Genomic DNA, 13193 nt, shown 5'->3' on the forward strand with positions numbered 1-13193 from the left:
CTCAATGCGTCCGGTTGGGGCGGCGAGGGGAAAGGCACAACGGAACTAAACCCCAGAGGAGCGAAGACCAAGTGGTCAGCCGATTCAGAAAGAGTGACGGCGAGGGCAGGGGCCGGTTGAGGGGTGTATATAGGGTGAAAAGGACGCAGCGGAGCCCAGGTGTACAGGGACGGGGATTTTTTTGGCAGCGTCTCTCTGCGGAGAACTCTGACTGCTTTAGTATCAGGTCCAGCCATGGAATTTATTTTAGGAGGTCTGAAACTCAGGGAAACTCCGGGGCAAAAGTTCAGGGTTTACCTTCTGCGTTTCAGTGACTTCTGGAAGTGAGGCTGGGGACCTGTGCCTGGCGGAACCCCCTTACTGGACAGCTGGAGTCCAACCCAGTCTCCCAGAAGCTGGAAACGTTGGGGTGCGGGTGTGGGGGCTAATGGGACCGCTGAGGGGCAGCGGTTGTTGCCCATTCTGCCTTAATAATGAGAGCAAAGCCCGAGGAACATGTGGAGACCAGACTGGAAAGAGCTAGAGGGTCGGGGCAGGAGGAAGGTCAAGTCTTGAAGGATAAACTAGTTACACAGATAGGCAGAATCCCCTGGAGATGTGTATATGGGTGATGATGGCTTTGCTTGGGGCTTCGAACTGGAGAGGAAGGTGAGGAAACTGCTGTGTCTGGAGGCAGGGGTTGCACAAGTAAACAGGGGGAGGCTGAGCCAGCATAGGTTTCTCCCCCCACCCCCACCCCCCCCTTCCAGGACCATAAATAAATCCCCTTGCGAGGATCTGGGCTGCCTGCCTGCCTGCCTGCGCCGGCTGGGACTCCTAACTGCAGTGCCTGGTGCTGCCAGCTGAGGGCTTGTTTGAATTAACTAGAAGCCTCCTGCTTTAGCCAATAATCAGAACTAATCAACTCACCTTCTCAAGCTGGAGGGTTGGCAGCTGGAGCCCAGACTGGAAGAGGCGGGGAATAAGTAACACTTTTCACCCTGGATTGGTCAGCTCTCTTCCTGCCCTTCACTTAGAAGAACAATGAACAGCTTGGATGGCAGGCCCAGACTCCTGAAGTCCCAGCAGTAGCTGGTACCTGAGTCCACACTGAGATGAGATGTGGGGATTTGGGGCAGACTAATAATTTGGTGGCCGCAATAATCTAAATATTGGGTCACAATTCACTTGGTAAAGAAAAAGTTATTTTGAGAAAAATCATATATTTAAAGCAAGGATGTATTATGTGTATTTTCTGAAGCAGGAAACCTCTTGTAAAGGTAAAACATTCAGATTTTATGTTTGTTGTTGTTGTTCAGTCGCTTAGTCGTGTCTGACTCTTTGCAACCCCACGGACTGCAATACACCAAGCTTCTCTGTCCTTCACTATCTCCCAGAGTTTGCTCAAACTCATGTCCCTTGAGTCAGTGATGCCATCCAACCATCTCATCCTCTGTCACCCCCTTCTTCTTCTGCACTAGAATGAATTACTCTTTTCCAGGGAATAGTATGACGTTGTCTTGAGTCATTTGGTTTCGTAATTTGGGCTGACTGAAGCTGTGAATGTCCCAGCTTCCCATGATACATTGCAATCTACATGCACACACAGCAGTGAGATCTCAGTGCCCTTGAGAAGTGTTTTCATATTTCCATGTTTGTGGGAGTTTACCAGCTCCCTTCCTGGAAACCTGAATTAACTGGCGTTGCCTTTCCATTTGGTTCCTATCATGGCTTAGCTGCCTGCTGGCCACCCCCATCACCTGACTGCCTGTTTCATTGATATTGTGGGGTCTAGGAAGTGAATGGCACCCCACTCCAGTACTCTTGCCTGGAAAATTCCATGGACGGAGGAGCCTGGTAGGCTGCAGTCAGAGAAGGACACAATTGAGTGACTTCACTTTCACTTTTCACTTTCACGCATTGGAGAAGAAAATGGCAACCCACTCCAGTGTTCTTGCCTGGAGAATCCCAGGGACGGTGAAGCCTGGTGGGTTGCTGTCTATGGGGTCGCACAGAGTCGGACACAACTGAAGCGACTTAGCAGTAGCAGGAAGTAAAGTTGCTCAGTTGTGCCCTACTCTTTGCAATCCCACGGACTGTAGCCTGCCAAGCTCCTCTGTCCATGGGATTCTCCAGGCAAGAATACTGGGGTGGGTTACCATTTTCTTCTCCAAGGGATCTTCCTAACCCGGGGATCAAACCCGGGTTTTCTGCATTGCAGACAGACTCTTTACCGTCTGAGCCACCAGGGAAGCCCATTTGGATACCATCATGGTTTAGCTACCTGTTGGCCACCCCCATCACCTGACTGCCTGCTTCACTGATACTGAGGGATCTAGGAGGACCTCTAACCTCCTCTAAAGTTGTGCTCAGTCGGCTGTGGATGCCTGAAGTTTCCCATAGGCAGATGAAAACTTTGCATTGTACGACCAAGTATAATCCTGAAGTGCATGCCCCCAGGCACGGGGATACCTGAATGTAAATTTGAAACTAAATGGTAAATGGCCAGGCTCATGAGAGCAGATGTGAGTGGAGCCAGGAGAGCAAACAGCCCCCGTGATAGCAGTCTGGCTAGGAAGGGAGCCTGGTGACTGTTGACAAGATTCATCTCTGCAGCAGTTTTGCTCAGAGCTGGACCAGCTGCTGGATTCACCAGGCAAGTGAGCAGGAAATGGAGAGAAAGGCAGGGTGCCTCCCACTCAAGGTTAGTGCTCCTTCCAGGGCATTGCCACAAGTGTCAAATGAAATGAACTTGAGATCAGCTCCCGGAGGCTAAGGGTACAGGTGGAGACAGCCCAGGTGGCCTTCCTGTGGTTGTACCACATCAACAGTCATTGTCAGCTGTCCCTCCATTGTCCATGCTCCTGTCTTCACAAGTCCTTGGGCCACAGGAATAGAGGGCCACGGGGCTGCATTTAGGTAGTGTTTTCAGAGGAAGTGACATGTTGGTTGGGCAGCACCTCTGCCACACTGAGGGGGTGACCTCATCCCTGACTCCCTGAGAATTTTCTTCTTTGGGACCCATTCCTTGCTCCAGTGTCCCATCCTTGTCCTTAAGCTAGTAAGATGTTTAAAGAAAACCACAAACCTAACGGCACAACCATAATGTTGGAAGTCGGACAGTGAGGAGTTTGCAGTCGAAAACCGGTCACTTGGGCTGGGACAGACAAGACATAACCCAATGAGTGATCAGTCTCCTAAATACTCCGTAGTCTTTTTCTCACCAGAGGTCCAGTGAGAAATGAACCAGCTTTGGTGAGTTCTGGTCCAGCTTCAGTGGACAGCGGGCTGGCCTGAGAGGAACAAGACCATGGCAGAGTAGAGAGGATATTGGCTGGAAGAAAGGAGACCTGGGTTCTTCCAGGCTCTGAGCCAATTGTGTTATTACCTGGGCTCTGTTTTTTTCTGGGGCCGCTGTAACAAAGTACCAAAGACCGGCTGACTCATACAACAGGGGTTTATTGTCTCTCAGTTCTGGAAGCCCCAGGTCAAGATGTCAGCAGGGTGGGTTCCTGCTGAGAGCTGTGAGGGAGAATCTTCCTTGCCCTTCCCCTGCCTTCCCGTTGTTGACGCACAGCCTGGTTATTCCTTGGCTGCAAGCATTGTTCAGTCTCTGCCTTCCCCGTCAATCAATATTCTCCCTTGCTGTGTCTCTGTCCAAATTCCCCCTTTTTATAAGAACACCAGTCATACTGGAGTGGGACCTACCTTAATGATCTCATCTTACCTTGATTACCCACAAAGAGCTTATCTCCAAAAAGGTCATGTTCACAGGTACTGAACTGGTTGGTATTTCAATGCCTTTTGGAAGAGAGACAGTTCCAGCTATAACAGCCTCTGTAAATGTTGCTGTGTAACATTGGAGGGTTTGACTAGGCTTGCTTTTCATGAATGCATCAGAATCACCTAGGAAGACACTCCTAAGTACACACAGTGTCTCCATCACAAAGGTTCTGATTTAGGAGGTTGGGGCGGATTGAGCACGTGTATTTTGGGAATCATCGTGCGTGATTCTGGTGCCGGGGCTGGCCACTGGAGCCTTTGCGCAGTGGAGCACCATGGTTTTGTGGTGGTATGCGACTACATGTGCTTCCCTGAATCCTGACACCTGATGGTGAAGCATCCAGGGGGCCAGGCACGTTCAGAGGGCCGGGCTGGGGCCCACCACACATTGCCCTGAAAGACTGGGAGCCAGAACACAATCCCATCCTTACCCTTAGCCAGACGTTAATTATTTGCACCCTTTTGAGCCACTCAGACCACAGAGGGGAAAGACATTGCCCTGCGCTTATAGTCCACACGTGAGACCGGTACTGAATAACGCAGTCAGAGAATTGCCTTGATTGGCACCATCCATAGATTTAGGCAAAAGAGGCCCCTGCCTAGACCCCATTATTGTCCCCTCCTCATTGGACAGAGCTGAAGGCTGGGCCTTTCCCTCTGGGCCATGCTCTAGATACTCAGGACCCTGGATTTCCTGCCCAGACGACTTTGAACTGATTCCAGGGCCTGCGCAGGGCAAGAGGGCAGGGGGCTGGGGGTGGGGGTGGGGAATCTTCCCCAGGTGTGCTTTCTAAGGGCCAGCCATGCTGCTCAGATGCTCGCCTCTCTATCTCAGAGACTGGCCAGGTCACTGCTGTTTGAGGGATAGGCGTGTGGACATGGAGGTTAGCATGTAGACTGAAGTGTCCCTGCGTGCACAAAAGGATGTGTGCGAGAGGAGATGGCCAGGACTGGCTCCCATGATGCCATGTTCTAGTACTTTCCAGGCCCTTAATGAAACTGTTGTCCGGGAAGGAGGACAGAGCAAAATTTGTGCAGCAGCTTATTATACGTTGCTCCTGGCATTGAGATATTTAAAAATGTGGTAGATGGGCTTCTGGTTGTACTTTTGGGCCCTCAAACAATGGGCTGTAGGGCTGACTGTGATAAAAGTGAAAGTGTGTTTGCCCAGTCGGGTCTGACTCTCTGCGACTGCATGGGCTACGGCCCACCAGGCTCCTCTGTCTGTGGGCTTCTCCAGAATACTGGAGTGGGTTGCCATTCCCTTCTCCAGGGGATCTTCCTGACCCAGGGATTGAACCTGGGTCTCCTGCCTTGCAGGCAGATTCTTTACCGTCTGAGACACCAGGGAAGCAAGGGCAGTAGAAACATGTATTTTTGAGGTGGAGGAGGGGTGGCTTATTACTTTATGTGCCCTTTCAAATCAGGCGTAGCAGAGAGGGGGTTTGGAGGTGCTATATTTGGTGCCTTGACCAGCTGTGGCAGATTAAATGCCAAGTTTAGTTTCTGGTGGCTAGGATGTTTAAAATATTTCTCTCAGCAAACAACTGGTCTGTTTTAGGGTGTGTGTTTGTGTGTCTTTCTGTCCGTGTACATAAGGTCGGAGCAGATATTTTATTTCTCATTCCCAGAATTAAGGATTGCATAGACTCTGCCATGTGGAAGAGACTAGACATGAGGGGAAGGGTTCATTGTCAAGGCTGACCTCTTCCACAGAGAACAGTTTTTTGCCTACTGCCTATAGGTTTTTGGAGTGCCAAGGGGAAAAAAAATACCATCGTGAGCTCAGCCAGGTGCAGAGTGTAGCCGCTATTCCCATGCTTCTTGGAAGGAGTATTAGTAATTCGAGACCAAGAAATCCTGATTGTCGTGAGCCTGCGAAGCCAAAATGTTAGAGGGCCATTAGCAGCCCAGAAGGGTGCCATTAATAGTCCCATCAGTTATCTTTCAGGATGCAGATCGAACTTGCTTTACTGAAGTAGAAGCAAGCATGGTAATAAAGGAAGTGGGGGAAAGGGATGGCCGCCTGCCCCCAGTGCCCCCCCGCAGTCACAGCGTCTCTTTTCCCCTCGCTGATGCTGTTTAAGGCCGATGTCGTCATGTTGATGACCTCATTGGCTCAGGAAGCCTTCTGTGTGTGGAGGAACAGGAGATGTGAAAAGGCCAAAAGACCTAGGTGTCCCCTGGTGTCTTGACATGCTGATGGCAAAGCGAGAGTTACTTCCTACATATAGGTTCATCGGTACTATTTTTTCCAGAATCTATGTATGCGTGTTACTATGCAGTATTTGTTTTTCTCTTTCTGACTCCCTTCACTCTGTAACAGGCTCTAGGTTTATCCACCTCACTACAACTGACTCAGGTACTGAGGAACCCATTTGCGGGACAGGAACGGAGACACAGATGTAGAGAAGGGACTTGTGGACACAGCGGCTGAAGGAGAGGGTGGGACGAACTGAGAAAGTAGCATTGACGTGTATAGACTGGTGGTGGTGGTGGTTTAGTCACTAAGTCGTGTCCAACTTTTGCGACCCCATAGACTGTAGCCTGCCAGGCTCCTCTGCCCGTGGGATTCTCCAGGCAAGAATACTGGAGCAGGTTGCCATTTCCTTCTCCAGGGGATCTTCCCAACCCAGGGATTGAACCCGGGTCTCCTGCATTGCAGGTAGATTCTCTACCAGCTGAGCCACAAGAGAAGCCCAAGAATACTGGAGTGGGTAGCCTATCCCTTCTCCAGCGGCTTTTCCCAACCCAGGAATCAAACCAGAGTCTCCTGCACTGCAGGCGGATTCTTTACCAAATGAGCCCTCAAGGAAGCCATGTGTACACTGTCATGTGTAAATCAGATAGCTAGTGGGAAATTGCTATATAACACGGAGCTAAGCCTGGCGCTCTGTGATGACCTAGAAGGATGGGACGGACGAGGGAAGGGAGAATATAATTATGACCGATTCACGGTGTATGGCAGAAGCCAACACAACAGGGTAAAGCAATTTATATCAAAAAATAAACTTAAAAGGAGAGAAAGTTACTTCCAACGAAAAATAAAAGGCTCTAGATAAACACTGGTAGGAAATGATTATTGCCGTGGTCCTTAGTAAGCCGGGATTAATGAAGGTCCAGATTCTTGCGGCAGCTTAAGATTCACACCTGGGTTTGTGCTGCCAGTTCTCCTTGAGGAAGCGCCCCCTTGCTTCTGTGTGGGCCGTGTCCCGCAGGGTCTGACTAAAGAAACAGACAGGACTGAATATTTAAAACAGGAAATTTAATGCGAGGCAGCATGGCTCAGCGGAGATGCCAGAGGGGATACGAGGGACCCCAGAGATTGGCTGCAGAGAAACCACTTCCAAAGGGGAGGGTCCCAAGGCCTGGGATCACTCTGTGAGCTAGAACCATGACCTGGCAGGCCATGGCCGAGGGGGTCTGCAGAACTACTCTGCTTGGACCCAGGCCTGTCTCCTCCCTTGCCCCACCAGTGACCCCATTGGCCAAACCCAGCCAGAAACCAGCCTGGGAAGTGGAGCCTATGGTGGTGTGTGTGTGGCGGGGTGGGGGTGAGGGGGGTCCTTAGATAAGAGCAGAGCACTTAGATAAGAGCAGGTCCTTAGATAAGAGCAGGCGTAGGATGAGCACTGCATCTGGGCACATACATGGCTGCTTTTGTATGGTGGCCAGAGATCTGGCCCAGGTTGAGGCCATGATTTCAATTCTGCTAGCTCTTGGTGTGGAGAAGGCAATGGTACCCCACTCCAGTACTCTTGCCTGGAAAATCCCGTGGACGGAGGAGCCTGGTAGGCTGCAGTCCATGGGGTCGTGAAGAAGCGGACACGACTGAGCTACTTCCCTTTAATTTTTCACTTTCATGCATTGGAGAAGGAAATGGCAACCCACTCCAGTATTCTTGCCTGGAGAATCCCAGGGATGGGGGAGCCTGGTGGGCTGCCGTCTATGGGGTCGCACAGAGTCGGACACGACTGAAGTGACTTAGCAGCAGCAGCAGCAGCAGCAGCTCTTGGCGAACACCTGGCCCTACTCACTGCTTTTGCTGAGCCCGCCTTCCTGGCTTAGCTCTCATTCTGGATTCCCGGTCACTTGAGTTAGTCATAAATACCCTGAAGCTGGAATTAGGGTAGAATTGGAGCTGTGTTTGCAAATCAGAAACCAATGGTTATGTGCACAGACATGGCTATCTTTGAAAGATGCTGGTAGTCATGAAACAGTGGAGAAGGTTGAAGGGCAAAGGGATTAATGGGGGTTGCAGCTGACTGCAGGGTGAAGGCCTAGTTTTTTCTGAAGGTGGGAATTAAAGGGAGGGTCTTGAATGGCAGGGGAGACTGGAGTGGATTTTCCCAGAAGGGGAACCGTCCCTCCAGAAGTGGAGAACGGTGACTTGTGTGTGGGTGTTTGGGGCTGGCATGAAGCAGGCTGGGGACAGAAGGTGGCGGGGGATGGGAGAGGCTATTGAAGGAGAGAGCTTCCAGTTTTGGAGGCTGGGCTTGATGGCAGAACATGCGGTGCCTTGTCCTGGTTTCTTGAGGATTGTAAGGAGCTGGGTTCAGTTTTTGCACCTGGATAACAACCCATGATTCCATTTCCTCAGGGACTTGCTTGTGTTTGGAGCCCCTGGCCCAACCCCTAAGAGGACCCAGGGACATACACTTCCTTTGTGTCTTTTCATTCGCTCCAAACTCTAGAAATTCTGCCCCAATCACATAAAGAACCAAAGACTTCTTTTTCCTCTTGCAATAGGTGGACCTTGAGCGAACCTTCACATTTCGGAACTCGAAGCAGACCTACTCGGGGATTCCCATCATTGTGGCCAACATGGACACCGTGGGGACGTTTGAGATGGCAGTGGTGATGTCACAGGTAGGACGGTGGGCTTTTTCCCTCTGGCGCTCACACTGGACAGGTTGTCATACATAGGGGAGAGGAGAAAAGTGAGACATTTCAGGTCATTCACTTTGGCCAAACTAATTGGTTCTGAGTCTGATTGTTGCTGGAGGCCCTTCTTTTTCTCTCTCCCATCAGAAGGTGGGTGGAGTCTGGACTTTGCATTCAGTGAGATGGTCTAGATCTGATGCCCAGAGCTCAGCTTCTTTGTACATTGGTGTCAATCAAATCTTGGAGACCATCCTTAATCATTAACTTCTCCCACCTGGAGGGTGTTTCAGTATCTGCAAAATAGCTCAAAGATATTGTCGTGTGTATCCCATGATGGGGAGTTTTGGGTGAAGTAGAAAAGGATAGCTTTATTGCTTTGCCATTGAATCTATCTGCAATGCAGGAGACTTGGGTTCGATCCCTGGATCAGGAAGATCCCCTGGAGAAGGAAATGGCAACCCACTCTAGTATTTTTGCCTGGAGAATTCCATGGACAGAGGAGCCTGGGGGCTATAGTCCACGGTGTCACCAAGAGTCAGACACGACTGAGCAACTAACACACTTATTGCTTTGCCAGGCAAAGGGGGACACAATGGACTAATGTCTTCAAAACTGTGTGTCTGCACTTGGGGAAGATAGTGACAAGTTTTGTAGTAATTGTTCGAAGAGGGTGTGATCAGCTCTCAGACATTCTTCTGATGGGTTGGCGGTGAGGTACATAGGAGTCAATGTTTTCAACCTTCAGGTCCAACTGTCTGCAGTCTACAGGCTTGTGGGCAGCGTGAGAAGTAGTGTTAGTCACTCAGTCGTGTCTGACTCTTGCGGCCCCTGGACGGTAGCCCACCAGGCTCTTCTGTCCATGAAGTTCTCAAGGCAGGAATACTGGAGTGGGTTGCCATTCCCTTCTCTAGGGGTCTTCCCGACCCAGGGATCCAACCCGTGTCTCCTGCACTGGCAGGCGGATTCTTTACTGTTTGAGCCACCAGGAGTGTGGGCAGCATACCATCCTTAATCATTAACTTCTCCCACCTGGAAGGTGTTTCAGTATCCGAAAAAATAGCTCAAAGATACAGTCATGTATATCCTTTGATGGGGAAACAGGACCTTGCTCCCAGGCTGCTCTTCCCTGTTTGTTGCTCCCTGGTCTCCCCTCTCTTGCCTGATCAGTAACTGTTTGCATCTGCCCATTGGAGCTCAGGGAAGGTCATGGAGGCTGAGGAAGGCTGTTTCCTATAATCAAAGCAATGGGGGACACTGAAAAGCTGTGCCCAGGAGCCTCACAGGACCCCACTCACTTTCAGACCTGCGTCCATTTCTTCCTTGAAAATGCCTGTGATAGTTTTGGAAATTAGAGATATAAAATGAAGTTGGATGTCATGCCATATTATAATGTTAGAGAAGTGTCGTATTTAGTAGAAGAGTGATGGCACCTTTAAAAAGACAGAATCACTTTGTTCTGTAGCATTTATTATATCACAATATAGAAACCTTAGGTGCCAAGCACTGGATGGAATGTGGAGGAGGTGGTCACAACTCCACCAGAGACAGAGAGGAGAGATCACTTGGCCCAAGGCATTTAGGCAAATAGACATAGAGCCGAGATGCAAACCCAGACTGGCTCCAGCATCAGGGACCTGCCTCCCAACTTACACTGGCAGATAAAGTACTGATATAAGCTCAAGGTCCCTGGAGCCGGCTGCTGTCTTTCTGCCTGTAAAGGGACTAGTATCCTGGGCTTGGGAAAATAAAGGCAAAGTTACTGTGGGCAGAACCTTCATCTCATGCATCTGTCTCTGCATTGGATTCAAGGTTCAGTGCATCTTAACTCATCATCGATGTGAAATGTGTGCTTCTGATGCTCAGAGTCTGTGCATCTATTTCCGTAGACAATGCCTGCCAAGTGAAAAGATAAATCCAATTAGTTGAAAGAGCTTCTTGCTGTGGGCAGCATGACTAACCTCAGGAGGTGCTGGGATTCATTATTAGCCAGTGATTAGAAGGAAGATTTTCAAACAAATTATGAACTCACCAAATAGTGTAGGGGGTGGTCTGCCTGAGGTCTGAGTCCAGGATCAGTTGCATCATCTGTCCGCACTCAGCCCCCATTGAGCTTTGGGCCGGAGGCTAACAAATTAATTGGAAAAGGAATTTGTGTTTTTTTTCTCCCTATCTTTCCCTCCCTCTGCTGTGATCAGCCATTGCTCTTCATGAATTCTGTATTTGTGTAAAAGTGCATGAAATCAGGGAGCGATTAATATCCCTGATTAATTCACATATCAGATTACTGTTTCATGAGAAACAGAGAACTTGCTAGGCTCTTCCCATTTGCACAGGAAAGACTTTCCATAAATGAAACAGTGTTCATTGAAATAGCTAATCATGTGTGGGCCCTATGAATTTTCCATTTCTAGAATGCTGAGTTAGTTCCTTGCATCAGTAAAGTCAGAGAATTTTTTAATGGGGGAGATAGACTGAGAGAAGTTAGGAGTGAGACCCCTATACAGGAGGAGGAGGAGCCTGGGTTCTGGATTCAGATTTGAGTTTGATTCTGTCCTTTGCCCCCTTTTTGGCCAAGCAGTTGTTAAATTTCTTAAATGTAAGTTTCTTAAGTCCTGTCTTTGCCCACAAAGTTACTGCTGTTGTACAAAGTTGTTCTGAGAAGTACATGAAATAACGTATGTGAAGTTCTTGCATAAAATAAATGTTCAGTAAACCCTTGCTGGGTTGATGGTCATAGTTTTAGAATTAGGATTTATGTACTTCCTTCCCTCAAGAATACCAGCTGCCTGATGGGTTTAGCTTTTATCAGGAAACGTTTAGGTCGTGAACACAAAGAGAAGCTTTCGCGTAGAAGCTGAGGTTCTTTTGGGTTGACTAAGCATCACTCCAGTACTCTTGCCTGGAAAATCCCATGGATGGAGGAGCCTGGTAGGCTGCAGTCCATGGGGTCGCAAAGAGTCGGGCATGACTGAGCAACTTCACTTTCACTTTTCACTTTCATGCATTGGAGAAGGAAATGGCAACCCACTCCAGTGTTCTTGCCTGGAGAATCCCAGGGATGGGGGAGCCTGGTGGGCTGCCGTCTATGGGGTGGCACAGAGTCGGACACGACTGAAGCGACTTAGCAGCAGCAGCAGCAGCAAGCATCACTAAGCTCCAGTACTTTGGCCACCTGATGTGAAGAGCTGACTCATTGGAAAAGACCCTGATGCTGGAAAAGATTGAGGGCAGAAGTGGGCAACAGAGGAGGATGAGATGGTTGGATGGCATCACCAACTCAATGGACATGAGTTTGAGCGAGCTTTGGGAGAGAGTGGACAGGAATGCCTGGCATGATGCAGTCCATGGGGTTGCCAAGAGTCATCACGGAACAAGAAGCAGCAGCATCACTCTGCCTTTGGGCTGTGCTGCTGACTAGCAGGAGACCAGCCCTCTGTGCTGCTCTTGGCCTGTCATGTGTGGGCTGGACCAGGGCTCTCAGGACCCTCCCCCATCTTCTCCCACCCCTGCCTCTTGGCATTGCCTCCTAAATCTTGAATGCTGTGTTGGCTGATGAGATTAGAATGGAACATGGTCCTGTGATTTCCCTGGTTACACCTTCCTCTGTTTGGGGCTCCTCGGAGCATATTCAAAGCAAGCGAAGCGTGAATGGCTGGAACACTGGATGGTTTTGTGTTGGTGGTTTAACCTCGCCATATGGAGGAAGGCGGGGCAGGGCTCCCTTGACTTCTCGTCCTAACGGTGCCTTTCCGTTTTGTTTCCTAGCACTCCATGTTTACAGCGATTCACAAGCATTATACCCTGGATGACTGGAAGCTCTTTGCAGTTAATCACCCAGAATGCCTGCAGGTAAGACTACGCTGGTTATAAATGACCTTTGTTGCCCAGGAAAGGAAATCATCAGGGTAGTCAAAAGGATTTGAGTTGGCAGCAGATAGACACACAGACTCCCAGGAGATAGTGAAAGACAGGGAAGCCTGGTGCTCTGTAGTCGACTTAGCAACTGAGCAATGACAACAGACACAGCGTCCCAAAGAGAAATTGGAGAAGGCAGTAGTGAGTCCCCAGCCCTTGATTGGTGCTAGGAATTTGCCAAAGAAACCTGTTCTGTACTCCTTTTAAAAAATATGATGATTTACCTGTAAGGAGCATATTTTTTTCCCTTGGAAAGTAAAGTGTTTTGTCATGAGAGCTTGCGGAGGTCCCAGCAAGGTCAATCCTGCCAGGGATTGAGTCCGTTCCAAACATGCCTTTTATCTAGAAAAAAAACATCTAATTATAATAAGTTATAATTGGAGCTGAATATGATGGAGCAGAATAAACAGTATGCTCTCCAGGATGACTTCAGTGAGAAAGGCAGATAGCACAAAGTATTGGTGTAGGTGTGCAGCAATGGGAACCCTCGACATGGCTGGTGGGATTGTATCATGGTGCCACTGCTTTGGAAAACAGTCTGGCCATTTCTCAGAAGGTTCAGCATAGGAGTTACCATGTCACCTAACAATTCTATTCCTAGAATAGACCCAACAGGTGTAAAAATACATGTT

General features: G+C 49.3%; 1 protein-coding gene across 5 annotated transcripts in view; it reads left to right on the plus strand.

Moving 5' to 3' along the window:
- Positions 1 to 13193, plus strand: part of GMPR (guanosine monophosphate reductase) — a 69067-nt gene that overhangs the window by 454 nt on the left and 55420 nt on the right. For all 5 annotated transcript variants that reach the window (XR_008711350.1, XM_055570696.1, XM_055570695.1 and 2 more), the window contains exons 2-3: positions 8512 to 8631; positions 12412 to 12495. Coding sequence is in view for 4 of the 5 variants with exons in the window: in XM_055570696.1 (XP_055426671.1) it covers positions 8512 to 8631; positions 12412 to 12495 (204 nt within the window). In the remaining variant the exon portion in view is untranslated. The remainder of the gene's footprint in view (positions 1 to 8511; positions 8632 to 12411; positions 12496 to 13193) is intronic.

The sequence above is a fragment of the Bubalus kerabau genome, chromosome 3 (genome assembly GCF_029407905.1).
Source record: "Bubalus kerabau isolate K-KA32 ecotype Philippines breed swamp buffalo chromosome 3, PCC_UOA_SB_1v2, whole genome shotgun sequence".
Lineage (NCBI taxonomy): Eukaryota > Metazoa > Chordata > Mammalia > Artiodactyla > Bovidae > Bubalus > Bubalus kerabau.